The sequence below is a fragment of the Xiphias gladius genome, chromosome 12 (assembly GCF_016859285.1).
Source record: "Xiphias gladius isolate SHS-SW01 ecotype Sanya breed wild chromosome 12, ASM1685928v1, whole genome shotgun sequence".
Classification (NCBI taxonomy): domain Eukaryota; kingdom Metazoa; phylum Chordata; class Actinopteri; order Istiophoriformes; family Xiphiidae; genus Xiphias; species Xiphias gladius.
The window spans coordinates 285,916-307,269 of NC_053411.1; the positions used below are offsets into that span (position 1 = coordinate 285,916).

Below are 21,354 nucleotides of genomic sequence, written 5' to 3' on the forward strand. Positions count from 1 at the left end.
TACACACACACACACACACACACACATATATATATATATATATATATATATATATATATGTATATATATTTATTTATTTTTATATCATACAAAGCAGCAAGAAGAAGCTAAACATTGATGCAACAATACAATCCACTGTTCAATGCAGCCATGCAAAGTAGTATAAAGCAACAGAACACAAATGAGCCGTACTGTTATAAACCATATTTAATGTACACATTTTGCACACATTAGCCATGCAGAGCACTGTGACATAATAAAGTAAAATGTTAATAGTGATGTTAATAGAAGTAGTTTAAAAGTTAGTAAAATGGTAAAATCACACATTAACACATATAACATGAGCACAAATGCATAAGACCTAATTGTAAAAATATTAATACTACATAAATATTTGGTACACACATTAAATATGTGTAACTAACAGTCTTTCAGAGAGGTACCTGGACTCCCTAACAATCCTTTCGATTAGAGTAGAGCTCACTGATTTCACACAAAAACATGCACCTTTTTTTATGTGACTGATGATTTCCAGCTGGTTTTGTATGTTCCCGCACATCATATTCATCATAAATGCTGTACTGCGTGCTGCTATGAGAGATTACTGTTCAGTAGAGTTTATGGTGAACGGAGTTCCCTGGTGGTGAGGTCAGAATAGAAAACTGTATGTGTTCCACAGCTGCTGATTCTGCTGCAATATTAGTCCTTCCAAGTGACAAACATTGACAAGTATTTTATAGTTAAAATAAATACATATAATTCTCAAATTTTTTTAATACAGATGAAAATAATGAGCCCAGAGGTCAGAGGTCAATACCAGCTGTACACCAAATTCCTTGAAGCTGATTTAGTATATTGCTCAAGGAAACTTAGCGGGATTTGACTGTGAACCTCTCTCTGTTATTTACTAAATGATGACCAATCTTTCATCTTTGAATCAGTAAAATGTAAAGAGATACTGAATCAGGTCTGCATCTGCCGCTCTTGCAGTGTTTAAAATTATCTTCAAATGAACAACGTGGACTATGCAGTCCTTGTGCTTACAATGTAGAATATTGAAGGCAAATACAGCAGGTTACACTAAAGTGGGTTTTTTTTAACATACTCCTTTTTTACTTTAAAATTTTAATAACTTTTAACCAAATAAAAAACAAAGTGACATTAATATACTATATATCACATTATATTACATTTTCAAACATAGTAAATTGAAGAAATAAGAAATAAACATATATAGGAAATCACCATTTTTTAAAAACCTGTTATATATGCAGTTATGCAGCAGCAGATGAACGCTGATACATCTCAAGTGTGATGTCATGTGTTTCTCTATATGTTTTTTCAGAAATCGCTATGAAGAGGCATAGTTTTAAAAAGTCCGGGAAATACTGCACCAGAATAATGTAATGGCCAAAATATAAATTGACACAGATTATAAGAGGACCCCTTTTTGCCCTTTTTGTTTTCAGACAAAGCCAAAGTACACTAGTTAGGTACTCATATGAAAACTGAAACAGGTTTTGCTTGCTGTAATCTTTCCTCATATTTATACTGGCCATTAAAAGATCCTTTCCTAACATTTTTACATTGTAAGTGATGGGGGGGAAAGTACAGTGTAAAAAAGAACATTTCAATACATTTCAAAGTTTATGTGTAGTTAAAATGATGCTCTACAGTCTTTTTACTACAAAATTTCCTTCCTCTGTCTGTTTCCCTGGACAATGTTTCCTTGTTGAGCTGTGACGGAGAAATCAAACCCCCAAGAACGGAGTCTGGCTTCAAAGCAATTTGGTGTAGTGGCAGCACAGGGTATTACAGCTTCTGCATTCATCACTTGACACACACTAGCCCAAAAAGCATTTTTCCCATATACACTCACTGGAAAAGGGAGCTGCTGCTTATCAGAATTTGATCTATATTACCCAGTAACATTTGACAGTCTAGAAAAGCTGAATGATTAAATACTGAATGATTAATTAAGCCTCTCAAAAGGCTCAGCTAGAGGAGGACTCCACTAAGCATGCTCTACAGGCCCAGAAATTCAGAAGCATGAGGAAGTCATGAGGAAGTTTTTTGCAATCCTGTGAAAATGAGTAAGGCACCATCTTTGAAGGTAGTATCCATCTGTTCTTAATACATCCATGGGAGGAATAGTGCACAGAAGAGGGAATGTCATGGTGAAAGACTGCAGTTTTGGAGGATATCCACTTGATTTGTCAAGCCTCATTTTAACTTCAAATAAACTATATATATATGCATATAACAAAGGTTGTGGATTATGTCCCCCATCACTTCCACTGAAACCATGCTAGGATTGGATCTATTCTTCGACAATATGAACAGGAGGAATGATTACAGAAATCAAAACCTGTCTCAATGTACCGTATACACAGGTATCTGATTATTCTTTTAAAACAGACTTGAAAAATTGTGAACCTATCTTTTAAGTTACATTGTTAGAAATAACGCAAATGAATACAAAATACATCAATAGAAATAAAGTATGGTATTTATATTTTTAAACTGAGTTACTTAAAAAAGATGAGACACTAGAATATGACATACCAAGGTCTGTTGGTCCTTCCATCTGACCATCATAAAGACATTCAGTGTTCTATCAGGCCTGAGAGCAGCACTGAACAGGACCTCACACATTATTCATTTACAACAGCTGAGGCTGACTTTGAACTTGGCTGGCTGCATGCTGAGCTGAATAACAGTTCTGTTAACCTGCATTTCTGCAATCTGCATTTCAGACATACACTCACAAACTTTGCTGTCAAGGTCTTTAAGCAGACCACCATACAACAAGGAAAAGATTTTCTCTGACTGTGACAAATTTACAGCTGTTTGATGGTTCTGTCTAACTGATCACTGGGGTCTGATAACTGGCATCAAAAGCTCTGTAAACTCTGTAATTCTGGCCTTCTGATGAGCTTTCATTACTGTCTTTCTCCCTCTTTCACTCCTGCCACTGGAGTTATCAAGTGACAGTAGCTCCACCAGTTAAAAGGAACTTTTGTTGTATTTCCCATAAAGATATATTGTTTTATATTTGGGGCCGCTACAAGAATAGATGACACTGGAAAAGAAAGTATTGTAGATGTGACTAGAGTGCAGTGTGTATCTGTGCATGTGTCTACCTTGTGGATCTGTAGCCACCACAGCTTCAGGGTTTTCAGCCTTCACCATGTCAGTGTTCAGGCTCTCTGTTAGAAGACAAGAGCACATTTACTATCAATATATATTGTGCTGTACTATAGTGATACTGTGCTACTGCTGCTACCATTATTATTTCCACCACTATTATTACTACTATTACCAACTGCAACTGCAACTACTACTATTAACAATGCTTTTACTATCAATACTGTAACTGATGAGTGGGTGTTATCCCTGGGACAAACTCTATTAGGAATGTTTTGTACATAGATATATCATGAGGCCATTCATCTTACATTCTGTTGTGGGGAGTAAATCAGAATTTTTCTTGAGTGTTTGTTGTTTTAAATGGTTTTGGTTATTGGCCCCATTTGCTGCTGCTACAAGAATATTATCTCTGAAACACAAATATTTTCCCATGTATGTATGAATAAATAAAACAAAGTCACACCTACATTTATTAAGGATTAAGTTGAAAATTTCACTTGGCACTATTATGGTAGCATGTGATGCTACAGTAAGTTCCAAGTTGCTTTTTACTGGACAATGCTACAGATGTTTCCTAGCAACCAATTTACAGATTACTTTGGTCCTTACTTGTTAGGGCATTCCGTGAAACTACATTGAAATGTAAAGAGCGCTAAGATTTAAAGTAAAGTTGTGGGCCATAAAACCAAAACAATAAGCTAAAGTAGGGTAAAATTCTCAGTTGAGCTGAGGGGAAGTGCAGACTAGTAGTAGTAGTAATTTTATGCAGGTTCATCACTATCAACGACAATTTTCCCACTGTCATTTGGTCACTTGGTATTATGAAATTAATGATTAGAATAGCTGTAGGTTTAGTGGTGCAATCTGATTCACTAAATAACTAGTCTGAAACTAGCTACTAGTTACTAAGAACTTAGGAAGGACTTTACAAACAAACGTAGAAATTTTGGTCTTATTATAGCGGTAGTTCATGTGACTAGGCCACATTACAGTGTAACGTAAAGAGGTACTACACAATTTAACATGTTTTTTGAGCTGTAAACTAAATGATATGACTGTACTGTGATCAAACGTCAGTGCTGGTGTTGTTATTGACATTTCTTAGCAAAGTTATGAAAATCGGCATTTCATGGGTTGAAAATGGCTCAACACGCCATCTACTGTTTTAAATCATCCTGAAGCTCTCAAGGCCAATGATGACATAGAGTCAACCGTTTGGGACTTTTTAAGTCATGCAATTCATAGAGAAAGAATGTTAATGTCCTTTAATCAGAGGTGGACGGCACACCTCCCACCAGCACCCATCCTTAAGTGGAGGTCTGTGAATCCGAGCTCATTTTCAGATATATACTGATTGAGAATCATCATTCACAGGAGTTTACCCTATTTTTTGCAAGCCCTCTACTTAGTATTTCTCAATTTTGCCGCAGTAGATCAGACTTGTGCATCTGGGGGTGCTTCTACCACTGTAGAAGCTGCAGACTGAATTCTTTCCTTTCAGACCCTCATATGTCTTGGCAGTGGTTGCAGATGGCAGCAGGTCCCTGAATAGCAACAAACTGCTATGTACATTTGCAATCAGTATTTTTCATGAGAGTACTATTCTAACTACATGCTTGGCTCCGAGAGCTCCGGCTTTGGGCATTACTGGAGCTGGGGCCAACAGCTCAAATTGATACGGCTAAGGACCACCACGACCCTCCACCACACTAATGTCTGCTTCAGGGGATTCTGGAAGAGAAAGACCGCCTGAGGGGGGGGGCACCTATAATGAGGGCTGAGGCAGCTCTCATCAAATACCCCCCCCCCCACCCCCACCCTGAACTTTTTGCCCACTTTTTAGCAGTTTTCAAAATTACGGATTTGGCGGGGTTAGGCTCTGAGCTGGGGGTCAAGTTACACTTTAAACCTACATAATGACTTTGAAACAGTGTAGTTTTAGTATTGACATTTTAGATGCAGTTGTACAAGCACTGTAGTCACACACTAGTGTGGACAATTTCCTCAGGGACTGATTGCTCTAAAACACTTGACTGTAATGTAAAAGCCTTACGTTGTATGCTGAAGCAAAGCTTCTTCTTCTGATAGGAGATGTAACTGCTGATTGCACCCACCAATGCCATGGCAACTGCACTAACAATCCCTGCAATGGTGCCCACCTCTGCTGTTGTCTCTGGAAACACGCAAACACACACACACACACACACACACAAATATACAGTAAACTCAGGCAGCTAGACAAACAGACCAGACACAAATTTATGAATTAGCACAACAGACAGAGAAAACCCACCGGTGTTGTCATCATACTGGTTAATCTGATCACTGTCACCTCTTGGAAGACCACCTGAGGAAACAGAGTAACAGCCAATGGTCAGCCAGTGTGTTTGAACTATTGTAGTGTTGTATTGGTCTTTTCAAAAATAACAGGGTTAAATTTTCTGTAGCTAGCGAGTTATACATGGATTTTTTATAAAAGTTCACACATTACCTTTGCCTTTGTCAGGTTTGTAGGTGTCATCTTTACTAACATCAATCAGATCACTGTCAGAAAATTCACCTGAAAGGGGAGACAGAGATAATCATTGCACTCACGATGAGGAATGAAATCATTAAATTCTAAACTGTAACTTAAAAGAGTCACCTTAAATGTAGATGCAGTTTTTAGTTTCATTTGTTGGGTTGAAGATGGTGAAGCTGCCCTTTTGTGTTTTCAGTTCAAACATAAAGTGCGTGTGAGAGTCTAATTGAAACGTCTATATCCATATCATCCATCTGGACTTCCATGGGAAACGTCAGAATAAACTTGTGATTTTTAATTGCTATTTCATATTTTGTATTACAAATGATTTGCATAGTACATAACATGTCTACCTGTATACTAACATGTTTCTAAATCAAGTTTCCGGTACCTTTAAGTTGAAAGTGGCTTAGTATAGCCTCACTAACACTGGATTTTTGAGGTTTATAGTGATATTGATATTCAGAACTTTAAAAAATCTGATATATCAGCCAACAGTATTTGTTTTTAACATCAACAAACAATCTAAATACAAATCCCTTAGATTTTTATTTTTTTCAACAAGATACACACTAACAAGAACATTTTCTACAGTAAATGACCTTTGCCATTTCTGGTCTGCACTGTCTTGTTACTTACCGGCCATACAGAAACATGTATATACAGTATCTGCAAGAAACTAATATCGGCCCATTTATATGTCTAGCTCTAATACTCTCTAACACTCAGTACACATGACAATATACTTAACATTAGATCACCAAGTCTTAAAGCTTATTGTATAGTTACATCAGTGTACATTTAATTAATAATAATAATAATAGTATATTTAATTAACAGATTTAACCTCGGATATCATATATATCCAATAAAAGGGGTTATTTGATTAAAGAAATATAGAAAAACAGAAAATATTAACATAAAATGAAATATAGAAAATGTTTTTAAAAACATAGGGATGGATTTATCATATGCTGGTCTTCAGCATTCAAACTCAGAGAACACTTAATACAACTTTTTGTAACTGGATTTGGTGGAAGTTCTTGAAGTCCAGTTGCCTTTGCATAGCACTTACAGAATACCATGACCTGGATGACTGAGAATCTTCCCGACTAATTACAACTTTGATGCAATTTCTAAGAGACAGGGGTGGAAGCAAGGACAGGGTTACTCTCTCAGCAGAATAGGAGTGGATGATGAGCAACAGATGAAAACAGTTAGCTCCCTATCTATGAGAGAAATTAATTGAAAGAGACGTAATGGCCTTTAATTGCCCCTTTAAAAAAGACGATAATAAAACAAAGGAGGTTAGCTCCATGGTTTAACTCCCAAACCCGTATATTAAAGCAGAGTACACGAAAACTTGAAAGGATATGGCGTTCTACCAAAATGGAAGAATGCCACTTAGCCAGGCATGATAGTCTTAAAAATATAGGAAGGCCCTCTGTAATGCCAGAGCAGCCTATTACTCATTTCTAATAGAAGAAAATAAAAAAAAACCCTCGGTTTCATTTCAGCACTGTAGCCAGGCTGACAGAGAGACATAGCTCTATTGATCCATGTATTCCTATAGCTCTCAGTAGTGATGATTTGATTAACTTCTTAAATGATAAAATTCTAACTATTAGAGAAAACATTCACCACCTCCTACCCTCAACCGGCACCGACCTATTTACAAACACAGGCACCTTAAAAAACAGCTGTGCAATCTGATATATACTTAGACAGTTTCTCTGTACTCTGTACTCTCACATAAATCAAACTTCAAGGACTGCCTTTTTTCACCTACGTAACATTGTAGAAATCAGGCGCATCCTTTCTTAAAAAGACGCTGAAAAACTACTCCATGTTTTTGTTACTTCTAGGCTGTAATTCCTTATTATCAGGCTGTCCCAAAAAATATTTAAATACTGTCCAGCTGATCCAGAATGCTGCAGCGTGAGTACTGACAGGAACTACGAAAAGAGATAACATTTCTCCTGTGTTAGCTTCTCTGCATTGGCTCTCTCTAAAATTCAGAATAGAATTTGAAATCCTCCTCCTCACCTACAAAGCCCTTAATGGTCAGGCACCATCATATCTCAAAGAGCTCATAGTACCCTATTACCCCAGTTGAATACTGCACTCCCAGAATGCAGGCTAACTTGTGGTTCCTAGAGTCTCCGAAAGTACAATAAGAGGCAGAGCCTTCAGTTATCACGCTCTTCTACTGTGGAACCATCTTCCAGTGTTGGTCTGGGAGGCAGACACCGTCTCCACATTTAAGAGTAGGCTTAAAACCTTCGTTTTTGATAAAGCTTACAGTTAGGGCTGGCTAAAGCTTGTTTTGAACCATACCCTAATTATGCTGCTATAGGCCTAGACTGCTGGGTGACTTCCCGTTATGCACTGAGCTCCTTTCTCCTCCTGTTCCTCTCCATCTGCACGCATTCATATGGCATCAATGCTCGTTCCTAACTTGACTTCTTCTCTCTCCCATAGAATTGTGCTTTCTTGTAAATACAAGAATACTTCCTGTCGCTCTCTGCAGGTATTTCTGTCCCTGGTGCAAGAGAATCTGGATCTGTGACTGCAAACCACCTACTGCTCCTATGATCCTGCTCAACACCCACTATTATTCACCCTATTGTTATAATTATTAGTTTTATTATTAGTCTCATTATTGTTACACATTTTTATGTTATACATCTACTGTCTAGATTTGTTTATCTGATATCCAACTATGTTATAAATTACTAAGTTACTGTAATTTCTTTATTTTCTTGCATTCTTTCTTTAAAGAAAAATATTCCTTCCATAAAAAACACTAAATTTAGCAGAATGGTCCAGTCTCGTGATGATGCTATGTTGGGAAAACACTTTATCAAAATGGTGGAGTTAATACTTGTTTTGTTTTTTTTAACTCTTAGGAGAAATGACTTCTGAACAAAATTAGGACCTTTTAATAATTTTCTCCACTTAATAAATTAATGGACAGGAGAATGGTCATTGTATTGCTGCTTGCACACACACGTGATACATTTTGTTGCTCTACGTTGGATAAAAATACTTCTTGAAAGCTGTTTCATGCAATAATATTTTGCTGAATTTTAAATGGATGCATGTAGGAGAGTTGGAGAACTTGAGAGGTGGCATGAAAGAAGTCCTAAACTAGGGATGGCAAAAGAAAGAAATGATCAGTCGTTCACTCTCACTCTCTATTAATTGTTTGTTGAGCTGCCAACACTGCCAAAATGCGGGTGACTGTCATTCAGTACTGTGACTGAATGCATCCTGTGACACAGACGGAGCACTGCAGATTGACTGGACATACTGCTGCCAATATGCAGACTGTGAAGACTGTGTAAGAGTCTACAGATATGCTAGTGGCTCTCTGAGGCTTGACGTAGGTACCAAGGTGCATTGAGTTAAATGCTAATATCAGCATCTTAACGTACTTACAATCACAATGCTAACATGGTAATGTATAGAAAATACTTTATGTTTACCATGTTAATTATCTTAGTTTAGCATGTAGTATGTAACCTTCACTAATTAGCTCTAAACACAAAGTACAGCTGAGGCTGATGGGAATGTCCTTAGTTCTGCAGATATCTGGTCATAAACCAAACTACTGGACTAATTAAAATTTTCACCCGATGATGCTAGATGAAAATTTACAGGATCACCAAAATCCTCTCTTGGGAACATGAATGTCTGTAGTTTACAGAAATCCCCCCAATAGGTGTCAAGTTATTTTAGACTGTACCAAAGTGGTGGGCTGACTGACCAACAGACATTGCCATTCTTAGAGCCACTCTCGGCTAGCAAGGCTAAAGAGTAAGTGTTCTAAGCAGATCGATGAGTATGATCTGCTGTACTGATGAAATTACTGCTGTGGAAATGTACATTATCCTGACTGTATTAAGACAACAGGTAAACATGGAAGAAGTTTTTAGTATTAATTAACAGCAAAGTAAAAAAAGCTAAATTTTTCTAAAATATATACCAGGATCTAATATAAACGTGCTTCTAATATACTTCACTTTGCAGTTGAGGTACTGGCCTCAGGAGGACCCCTGACTGTCAACACAGAGAAGGCTGTGTTCTCTCACCTGGCTTGGGTTTGGGCTTGACTGGGGCCTTGGCACCTGTGGGGACCTTAGGCATAACCTTGGGTGGGGCTTTGGTGGTGGTGGTAGAAGTGGTGCCACTGACTTTAGATAAATCCTCCCGATGAAGTTCTGCCGAGAACATTGACAGCATTGCATTTGTGTACAATTATATTAATATATAAATAATCATCCACAGTCTTCAGTTATGACAAGTTCACTGTAAAATGTTTTGCACGGGTAGTTAAATACAAAATGCATGACAACGTTGCAGATGAAATAGAGTCAGAAAGTCAAATCTAAACCAAGAATAAGTAGTTATCTGTTATTGTAAACAAACTGGTGAGTATCACCAAACTACAATGTTCAAAACCAGCAAGATGCTGAAAAGATGACTTGGTGCTTACCTCCTCCTTGTTCCCCTGCTGGTATTGCTGGATTCAGCGCAGGGGTTGCTGTGTTGAAAGTGAAAGATTAATCATGTATTATATTTTTTTAATCATATGAAGGGAATTCTTTTTACCTGGTGTCATTCATAATTGAATATTGGGTAATCTGCAGTACACCACCATTTAAAGTCCCACAGTAATGTTCATTTGTGAAGTCCTGAGGAGGTGTGACATACCCTCCTTTATACAGTTTTGAGAACCATACCAGTGTTTGAAAGTTTTAGTTCATTACTGGCATTACTGTCATTTATGCATTTTTTCCTATTAGATATTCATATTGTGCAAAGTGAATGGAAACCGAAGGAGATATGACAGTTTTCTTGACAAACAGATCCTGTAATTATGGGATCATTTTTGTAATTATGAGATTTTGATCTTGGAAATATGAGATAATTTTCTTGTAATTATAAAATAAATCTAGCTGGAAAGCACGTGTAAAGGGGCATTACTTTACTGACATCACTGTAAGATTTCTGGGTGATAGAAGTCCTTGAAAACCATCCATTTATCAAGTGGTGTAGCCACCACTAAAGACACTGAGGCAATTTTCTCTTTATTCTTCTTCTTCTCTTAAAAAAACTAACAAGGTGATATTTTAGGCTGTAGGCTGATTCCAGCTATGGGAATTTTGTTATGCTCAAGTGGTATTATGATTCTGAAGGGGAATTATGAAACATTACTGTACATAACTCACATATGGAACTATTCATCTTTAGTGAGATAACTCATATAAGAGAATGTATAATGACAGGAATAGTGTTTCTTGCTGGCCATGCAAGAGAGGTCAATTGGAATTATGATTAATCTTAATTATGGATTTTATTTCATGGAAGCAAGTGTTTTTAATAATTTTAATTATTGTTTGCAAAGTACAGAACTTTCAAGGTTAATTGACTGAGATGCAAGCATGAGAAAGAAAAATCAAGTTCAATTTTATGTTCACACACATTTATTACTACAACTACAGTGACAAACACTAAACACTACAACTGAAACACAACAAACACACAAAAGGAAAAGGGGACGTAGAAATACTAAGCCATGGTGAGTGAATAATACAAATTAAATGTGTGTTACTCTGAGAGGCAGCAAGTCAAATGCATGTAAAAACAGCATTATTAGTGAACTGCCAATTAAAGACTAAAAATACAAAGGCACCGGGGTTTAAGCAAGTTGAAAGAGGGTTTGTGAGTATACTTGTGTGCACCTTGGTGAGTCTTCTTCTTATCTTGAAGTTGCTTCCACAAAAAATCCTGATAAATTTGTGCTGCGCTGATGGAATGTTCAGCAGGCCAAAATATGAACCTGGAAGGCGATGAATGATGTGGTCACAGTCTTTCGATGCATTGTGTCCAAGGGAGAATAGCTTACTAATGAGAAGGCAAAGTTTTTAGGCGATCTTCTTGTCTCTCTACTTTTCATGTCTGTCAGACCACTGTAGGAAACTTTATAGGGTTTTGGTCTGACCGCCCAGAAGATGCATCCCAGCCAATCACAAGTATTGCAGAGTTCTGGGGAGCAAAGGCAGTCCCCTGCTGTCCAGGGACAGATGGCTTTACATCTGAAAGTTGTTACCCTTTTGACTGAACATGTTATTTTTGTAACAACATGATTTCTAATATTGTATTTTTAACCATAGATTTAGCATTTTGAGATTAAAACAAGCAGAATCATACTAAACATAATATTTGTGCTCATCAACAATGATGAAGTTCTATTATTAGTATACTTCTTCGTTTAAGAATAGGGAAACAAAAGGTATATCTAAAAGAGACACATTATTACATGCACACACACACACACACACACACACACACACACACACACTAGCATACACTACTTTCTCTTGAGACAAAAGCTACAAAATTTAAAACTAAACTAGATTTAAGAGTCCAAAGTTTTCAGTTCTTTTTTTCCTTTGTCTTACTGTAAACGTGCTCCTATTGTGTATGTGTGTGTGCGCGCGTGTGTGTGAGTAGTGTCTTTCTATGGTTGTGTGGACAAATTTTGGCTTAGTGAGGACATATTGGCCAGTCCTCACAACTTTAAAGGGCTGATGGGGGTTAAGACTTGCTTTTAGGGTAGAGGTCTACCCTAAAGTCTAGAGACTTGCTTTTAGGGTAGAATTAGGTTTAGGTTATGGTTAGGGTAAGGGTTGAGGTTAGGCATTTATTTGTGATGGTTGAATTTAAGGCAAACAGATGTAGAAATGTGTGTTTGTGTGTGTGTGTGTGTGTGTGTTTGTGTTTATGTGTGTGTCTGTCGTTCTTTGTGTTTAGGTGAAAATCCCACGAGGTATCTATGAGTGTGGGTGTCATAAGCACATGCTGGGGTGTTCTGGTTATTGTCTCTCGGTGGGGCATGGATACATTGGGGAGCAAATCTTGGTTCTTCTTATTGTTGGTGTTGATAATTTTAAAGCTGTAGGTTGCTTTTATACTTGTTTGCTTGGTGATCTACTTTAGTTCTTTGGTCTGTCATTTACAGTAAATGCCAAAAATCAGAGTTCACAGTAAGATTATGAGTTAATGCAAGCTAGTCTGTCTGGGTGACTAGTTCCTATAGTTGAGTTATGATGGACAGGTAATGTTTATCCAAGATGTTCTTCCAGCCCACGATTGGATGCGATCCGGACATTCCAGGCTGCTGCCTCCAAATTGGCTTGAAGGTGTCAAAGGTGTAAGGATCTCAGTGTCCTGGCTAAGTGGCCATGCAGGAGATGAGGGGCAGTTTGGGGATGTCAGTTATTTGTTGTTGGCCAGCATTTCTGGGGGTTTTGAGGTAAGCGCTGGCTCTGTTGGACTGTCAGCTCTTTGGAACTTCAGAGGGCCTTCTCTTCCACATCATCAGACTGCAACAGAGAGGGTAGTGAGCTTGCTTGAAAATGCTGTCATAAATTGACTTTCTATCCTTTTTAAGCCACATTTTTATGATACATCTTATTAGACTTTGGGTGTCTTTAACTGCATCTTCTAATGGACAAAGGATTTTAGTCAGTAGATGTCTGGATTTTAAGTTTTTAGAGAAATGAAAGTACAACCGTAGAGCTGTGTCTGACTGTGAGTCTGTGAGCTCAATAGACAGCTAATCATTCACCATTTCACTGAAAAACTACATATTTAATCACCCCAGCATACCGCCATGTGGGAGCTGTCTCCGTCTCAGCCAGAAAATTGCTGAACTGGAGCAAACATTATCCATCCTTTATTGGATTAAGGAAAGCAAACAGCTCATTGGTTCCTTGGTTAACTGGAAGAGAACTTGATTCTACACTGCCATGCCAAAGCCCTGGAAGACTGTCCATAGGAGCAAACATGGTAAAAAAAAAGAGTCCGTGCTGCTTCTAGCCATTCCAGGACATTAAGCTGCCAACAGATTTAAAGCAAGGATGAACAGGAGTTTCCTCCGCTAAGGGGATGCCCCTGGTCTCCATTATCTGTCGACACTGCAGGGCCATCAGTTGGACTGGCTCCACAAAGGAAGCCTGCCTTCCCCCCGCAGTTATTCCAGCTCCGCAAAGGAACCCCAGGATGATGGTTAATTCACCACATCCTATGCCACATCACACTCCTCCATCCTAACCCCTGCCGTCCTTTGGCAGAGCAGCCAGTTCCAACACAACTCCGTCGCCATCCCACTTCACAACTGTGGTCATAGGTAACGCCAGAGTCCAAAATATTTGGATGAAGTGAATGAAATGTACTGTTTTCTGGTGCAATGGTCCAAGAAATAGCTAGTAGAATCCCAGAGATTATTATATTGAACCGTCCAAAGTTGAAATGCATTGTGGTCCATGTTGGAGTGACTTCATCCACCTTTTGAAGGTCCTGGAGTCTCAAAAGTGCCACGCTTTTGTCTCTGGTCCAATCCCCACCCTTGGCTGTGGGGTGGGTCACTTCAGTCACCTGCCTGTCATCAGCTTGTAGCGACTATGATATGGTTTTCATTGACAATTTGAACTTGTTTTGGCTTGTTCTGGCTTTTTAAATACTAACGGCAAACTCATCTTATTGTTTACAGCATGCTAATGTTCCACAGCTCCCCAATCATTCAGCCTTTAGCCAAAATGCAGCCCCCCACTTCCGGTCAAGCCCCTCACTCTCTTCAGGTGACTGGTCCAGCAGTGTTTCATGTCCTCTGGGTCCAAGCCCCTGTAAGATAATTTCCGCTAATTTACTTAGTGCGTATAACTGGCACGGACCCACTATTATACCCCCCTCCTTCTATTTCCCCCCAAAGGAAACTTGGTTTATGTTTGAGCTCTGCAGCTGTTTATCTTCAGAATGATGATGTTTCTGATTATCCTTCACTGGTGTCAACTATTCCGGCACATCGTACTGCAAGGTTGTCCAAAAAATGTACTGGTAGACACAGGATGGTCCCATCTGACCTTATTACTATTAACAATGAGTCTGCTACTCGTTTTAGTAAATCTTGTTGTCATTTATACTGCAGACAGAAAAAATTTACACCTAATGCTATTGCCGATTTTTTAGTTAGATTTTTTAGTTATTCTCATTCACTACACTCTACTGTCTTGTTTGGGTTGTTACATCGCCCTCTTAAAAATCAAAGGATGACTTTTTGTCAGAATTTGCTCAATTACTCTCCATCACTACCACTAACTATGAGAAAGTTTTATTATTAGGAGACTTAAATATCCACATTTACAACCAGCATGACAAACTTGCATTTGAGTTCCTAGATCATACTACTACTATATTTTTGTCTGTACCCATCCCTTCACAGACCATTAAGCATTTCTGTAAAGCCTATCAAGCTTCTTTATTGTTCTGTGGAGGAGTTGGCTACTCGTTTGCAACGATTTACCACACTGTGAGGCATATCAGATTTTTAATTAATTTTAATCCGGTATCCCAGACAGGTTTACTGAGGATGACACTTGTCCCGAAGCCACTCTAGCATCTTCTTAGCGTTATGCTTTGGATAATTGTTGTACTGAAAGCTGAACCATCCCCCCAGGCTCAGGTCACATAGACTCTGGAGCAGGATTTCTTCAAGACCCTGTCTGTATTTGGTTGCATTCATCCTCTCAATTCTGACCAGATCCTGCTGCGGAGGAGGACCCCCATAGCATGATGGTGTTCGCCAGAAATAGATTTTTGATTTCTGCCCAAAGGGTTTTTTTTCTCATCCGCACAGAGAATCTTTTTCTTCATGCATCCAGAGTCCCTTAATTGCCATTTGGCAAACTGCAATTGGGTCATATGCCTTTACTTAGTTGCTTTCATCTAGCCATTCTACTATAAAGGCCTAATCGATGGAGGGCTGCTGAGATGGTCATCGTTACAGCTGGTTCTCCTATCTCTGCAGAAGACTAATTAAGCGCTGTTAGAGTGACTGTTGTGTTCATGGTCACCTCCTTGACTAAGGCCCTTCTTGCCTGCTTACTCAGTTTCTCACGTTACTCAGTTTCTAAGAAGAGTCCTGATGGCCCCAGACATCTTTCATTTAACAATTATTGAGGAGACTGTGTTCCTGGGAACACTCAAAGCTTTAAAGATGGTTTTATACGCTTGGCTTGATCTATTCCTCACCTCAATTACTACAGAGAGTACCTTGCCCTTCATGGCTTGATTTTTGTCCGGATATGCAGTATGCATTGTGGGTCTTTATATACACAGGTGTGTGCCTTTCTAAACTATTTCCAATCAACTAAATTGCCACAGGTGGACTCCAATCAAGTTCTAGGCACATCTCAAGGATAATTAAAGCAAACAGGATGCACCTGCATCAAAAGGGTCTGAATACTTTTGTAAATGAGACATTACAGTTTTTTGATTTTTAATCATTAATTTTTTTTATAATTTGATTATTAAAATTTTACAAAATTGCAAAAGAGAACTGCAAAAAATTACATGATTTTTCTTTGTCATTATGGGTTATTGAGTGTAAAGTTATTTGCAAAAATTGCAGTTTTATCCATGTAAAGTTCAATATACAACACAATAATCTGTTTAAAAGGGAAAGGGCCTGAATACTTTCTGAAACCACAGTTAGTGCAGCCTTCCCTCCCAGTTAACTCCCAAAACAAATAAGATTAACACATTTGGTGAAAGATTTCAGAGTGTGCCTTCTTCTGTATGTCTCATGCATGGGAGCAGATGCATTGCAGCAACTTATGGACATACTACTTAAAGTACAATAATTAAGTTGAATTATGTTTGTGAAACAATAACAATTATTTTGTCTATTTACATTTCTATATTATCACTCTAACCTATCTTAAATTTGTTCCACAAGTTAATGAAAGAGTCTGAGAGAGCCCTTGAGAGGAAAGTGATGATAGGTGCAATCGCTGGTGACTGGCCTACCTAACTGACTCAAAGAGGGAAACCACTGAGGTTGAGAGAAACCACAGTCTTGGAGGGAATCAATATCCCAAGGTGTTGTGTTTTGTTTTTGGGCATTATACACTCATTAAAAACTAGGAAAACCTCTATACGTGCTTGTTCATGCAATTATCCAAGCAGCTAATCATGTGGCAGCAGTGCAATGCATAAAATCATGCAGATGCAGGTCAGGAGCTTCAGTTAATGTTCACATAAAACATCATTATGGGGAAAACTGTGATCTCAGTGACTTTGACTGTGGCAGACCAGCTGGTTTGAGTATTTCTGAAACTGCTGATTTCCAGGGATTTTTAGACACAACAGTCTCCAGAGTTTAGCAAGAATGGTACGAAAAACAAAAAAACCAAGTGAGTTGCAGTTCTGCATACGGAAACGCCAACCAGTCTGGCCATTCTCAAAAGAGAACCAGTCTGGCCATTCTCTGGTTCGAGCTGAAAGAAAGGCTACAGTAACTCAAATAACCACTATTTTCAACTGTGGTGAGCAGAAAAGCATCTCACAATGCAAAACAGATTGAACATTCAGGCAAATGTGTTACAAAAACAGATGTGCACTTCAGATTCCACTGCTGTCGGCCAAGAACAGAAATCTGATGGCTGCAATGGGCATGGGCAATGGGCATGGGCTGGACAGTTGAAGACTGCAAAAACGTACCGTGGTGTGATGAATCTTGATTTCTGCTGAGGTATGCAGATGATAGGGTCAGAATTTGGCATCGACAGCATGAATACATGGTCCAACTTTCCTTGTGTCAACATTCCAGGCTGATGGTGGTGGTGTAATGGTGTGGGGAATGTTTTCTGGCACACTTCGGGCTCATTAATACCAATCAATCATTGTTTGGATGGCACAGCCTATCTGAGTATTGTTGCTGACCATGTGCTTTCCTTTACTGCCACAAAGCATGATAATGCACCGACAAAGCAAAAGTCATCTCAAACTGGTTTTCATGAACAATGCGTTACACAACGCAATTACAATGCGTTGTGTACTTCAGTGATCTCCCTAGTCACCAGACCTGAATCCAGGATGTGGTATAACAGCTGAATGTGCAGCTGACAAATCTGCAGAAATTATGTGATGCAAAGAATCTATCGTGGACCAGAATCTCAAAGGAGTGTTCTCAGCATTTTGTTGAAACCATACCATGAGGAATAGAGTTTGTTTTGAGAGCAAAGATAAGCCACACCCAGGATTAGTATAGTGTTTCTAATAAAAGTACTCCGTGAACGTATATGATCTGAATTCAAGCTATCCCAACAAACCAAAATGTACTTGATGTACTTTTAAAATATTTTAAAGGCTTTAGCTAATAAAATGCTGAGTCTCAAGTACAGTATTTTATGAAGATGCAGCCCCATCAGAGTTTTTAAGATATGGAGATTCAAAGTGTAAAATATTAAATAATTAAATAAAACAGTAGAGAAAAAGTTGTAGGTTTTTGTGAAGATCCAGGACAGCTGTATTGCTGTATTTGTATTGCCTGTATTTCATGATGTTCATAAGCTTGTGGAATGCTTGCAGTGAGGTTAACTGTCTAACATTTTGTTTCATTTACAAGGGTCAACTTAATGAAATTGCTGAGAGAAAATTCAAACAGTGGAATTCCAAATGCAAATAAAACAACAGAGGAAGGAGTTGTCCAGGGGGTAAGGCATTGAGCAGCAGTGGGGATACTAATGAGCCCCCGGCTGATTGCTCCCGTGAGTTGTCCCCGGAGAACAACAGGGTCGCTTCCATGTGACTGCAAGTTGCTGGGAGGAAGCCTCTGACTGATGTTTGTGCTTATGCACCAGAGTCTCGGACTATTCGGCCTTCAGGGAGTCTCTGGGTGGGGTCCTGGAAGAAGCACCACCTGGGGACTCTATAGTTCTCCTGGGGGACTTCAATGCCCAGGTGGGCAATAATGGAAAAACCTGGAAGGGGGTAATTTGGGGGAACGGCAAATTACTGATCTGAACCCATGTGGTGTTTTGTTATTGGAGTTCCGTGCTCATCATGGATTGGCCATAAAAAACATCATGTTTGAGCGGAGGGTGGATCGATGACCGAATTTGTGGTTGTATCATGAAATATGAGGCCATATGTCTTTGACACTCGGGTAAGAAATGAGCAGAGCTGTCAAATGATTCCCACCTGGTGGCGAATTGGATCAGATGGTGGGGGAGGCTACTGGACACACCTGGTAAACCCAAACGTGTAGTGAGGGTGGCATGGGAACGCCTGGCTGAGGACCCTGTCAGTGAGGCTGGTTGCACGAGAAGTTCACACCTCCTGAAGAACTTCTCGTGCATCTTTGAGGAGGTCGGGGACATGGAATCTGAGTAGGCCAAGTTCAGAGCCTCCTTTGTGGAGGCGGCTGTTCAGAGTTGTGATCAGAAGATCATACGTGCCTGTTGTGGCAGCAACCCAAGAACCCACTGGTGGACACCAGTGGTTAGGGAGGCAAACCATCAGACAACTCAGGAAGGGAAAGCAGGGCTTGGCCCATGCTATGCTCATCAAGGGAGGAGAACTCTGTCTGGGGATATTGTCTCGCAGTGGAAGGAACACTTTGAGGAACTCCTGAACCTGGTCAAAATGTCCTCTGAGGAGGATACAGAGTTCAAAGACTCGGGGGAAGACTCACCTATATCTCTGGCAGAGGTCACAGAGGTAGTCAAAACGCAAACAGCAGGTTGAGAGTCACCCTGAGATGCTGAAGTCTTTAGACATCCCTGGGTCGTCGTAGTTGACACATCTCTTCAATGCCTCTTCAATGAAGGGACATGGTTTGTGGACTGGCAGACTGGGATAGTGATTTCCATATTTAAAAAGGGTGACCAGAGGCTGTGCTCCAATACACGGGGTATCACACTGCTCAACCTCCCCAGGAAGCTTATATCAGGGTGCTGAAAAGAAGGCTCAGACGGACCGTTGAACCGGGGCCTTTAGAACACACCATCTAGTCCTTACATGACCATAGAGTGTGTTCATATTCGTGGCAAGAAGTCAAACACGTTTCCAGTTGCTGTTAGCCTCCACCACGGTTTTCCCTCATCACCCATCCTATTTGTGATTTTCATTGATAGGATCTCAAGACACTGTGGGGACCGTCTGTGTCCGGTTTAGGGACTTCTTTTTGGAGACAACTTGGTTCTGCTGACTTCACCAGACCGGGACCTCCAGTATGCACTGGGACGGGTTGCAGCTGATTATGAAGCGGCTGGGATGAGAGTCATCACCTCTGAGCCCAAGGCCATGATTTTTTGCCAGAAAAGGGTGGATTGTTCCTTTTGGGTTGGGAGAAAGTTGCTGCCTCAAGTGGCGGAGATTAAGTATCTTGGGGTCTTGTTCACATGAAAGGGTAAAGTGAGGCGTGAGATGGAGAGGCGGATTGGTAAAGCATAAGCAGTAATGCAAATTATCAGACCAGACCTGTGGTGAAGAGGGAGCTGAGCCGGAAGGCAAAGCTTTTGATTTACCAATCAATCTAAAATTTCAACCCTCACCTATGGTCATGAGTTCTGGGCAGTGACCAAAAGAATGAGATTGCGAAAGTAAGGTGGCTTGGCTCACCCTCACAGATATGGTAAGGGGCTCGGAAATCCGGAGGGAGCCAGGAGTAGAGCCACTGCTCCCCCACATTGAAAGGAGCCAGTTGAGGTTGTTCAGGCATCTTATTTAAGATGCCTCCTGAGCCTGTTCTGTTTGAGGTTTTCCAGGCACATCCAACTGGTAGGAGGCCCCGCGGTAGACCCAGTACATGGCGGAGAGACTACATATCTCATCTGGCTGGAAAATTGGAAAGCATTGCCAGGGAGAGGGACATCTGGACTACCTTGTTTAACCTGCTGCCAATTAGACCCTACTCCGGATAAGCCATAGAAAATGGACAGATGGATGGATGGATGGATGAACAACAGAGGAAAAACTAATGTATCAACTTGATCTTTCACAGGTTGTCAATTAAAAATTTTTGTATCTTTTCCAATTAATATATAAGTAAATATAGAGTTTTATTAATTTTAAATTAATTCCTCTTAAAATTTCTAGTTTTAATTTTCAATCACTTCATAACATATAAACATGAATTCCTCTGAATTTAAGTCTTTTGACTTGTAAAGATGAGTGGAATGAATGTACAGCTGAGAGTTCACTCAACTCATTACATTAACTTTCTAAAGACAAATCATCAGCATATTAGCAGACTTTCCAGCATGCATTGTTCGAGAGTTAAAACTCTCCAGAAACTCCTCTGTTTTATTTGAATAAAACATTCATGATGGAAACTTGCTGTGTGTCTGTATTTCTGCCAGTTTCTTCTAAAACTAGTGAAAAAAATGCAAACCATGATGGAGGCTACAATTGAATTCAGTCCTTAATACACTGCTTATGTAACAGTCACCTGGAGCAGCCATGCATCTTTGTACAAACAACGTCGAAGTGTGTCTCCAGTGTGTCTCCAGTGTGTCCAACAGCTGCAGCTGTATGTTCTTCATGTAAAATCAAGAAAATGAATCTTCAAACTGAGTAAATGTAAAAGGAAAGCAAATCTGTCTGAAACATTTGTCAGCATGACAGACCAGTCGTTAATTTTACTTAATATCTTAAGTTTACTCAACTTGTTTTCTCAAGTTCAATTAACTTACCTCAGTTGGTTCTAAATTTTGAATTCTTCTAAAGCAACTCTTAACTAATTAATGATACAACTTAAATTCTGTTAACTCATATTTTTAAGGCAGCAGGGGAACTTACGTTTTTAAGTTGAACCACCTTGAAATTATTTT

At 39.4% G+C, this 21,354-nt stretch overlaps 1 protein-coding gene across 1 annotated transcript in view; it reads right to left on the reverse strand.

The window, feature by feature from the left end:
- Positions 1-382: 382 nt before the first annotated feature.
- The window catches only part of cd99l2 (CD99 molecule-like 2), a 47,628-nt gene continuing 26,656 nt past the window's right edge, over positions 383-21,354 (reverse strand). The window contains exons 3-9 of the mRNA XM_040141248.1: positions 10,170-10,217; positions 9,766-9,894; positions 5,642-5,710; positions 5,444-5,497; positions 5,204-5,323; positions 3,144-3,209; positions 383-705 (exon numbers count right to left, since the gene is read on the reverse strand). Of these exons, the coding sequence (XP_039997182.1) occupies positions 650-705; positions 3,144-3,209; positions 5,204-5,323; positions 5,444-5,497; positions 5,642-5,710; positions 9,766-9,894; positions 10,170-10,217 (542 nt within the window). The 3' untranslated portion in view covers positions 383-649. The remainder of the gene's footprint in view (positions 706-3,143; positions 3,210-5,203; positions 5,324-5,443; positions 5,498-5,641; positions 5,711-9,765; positions 9,895-10,169; positions 10,218-21,354) is intronic.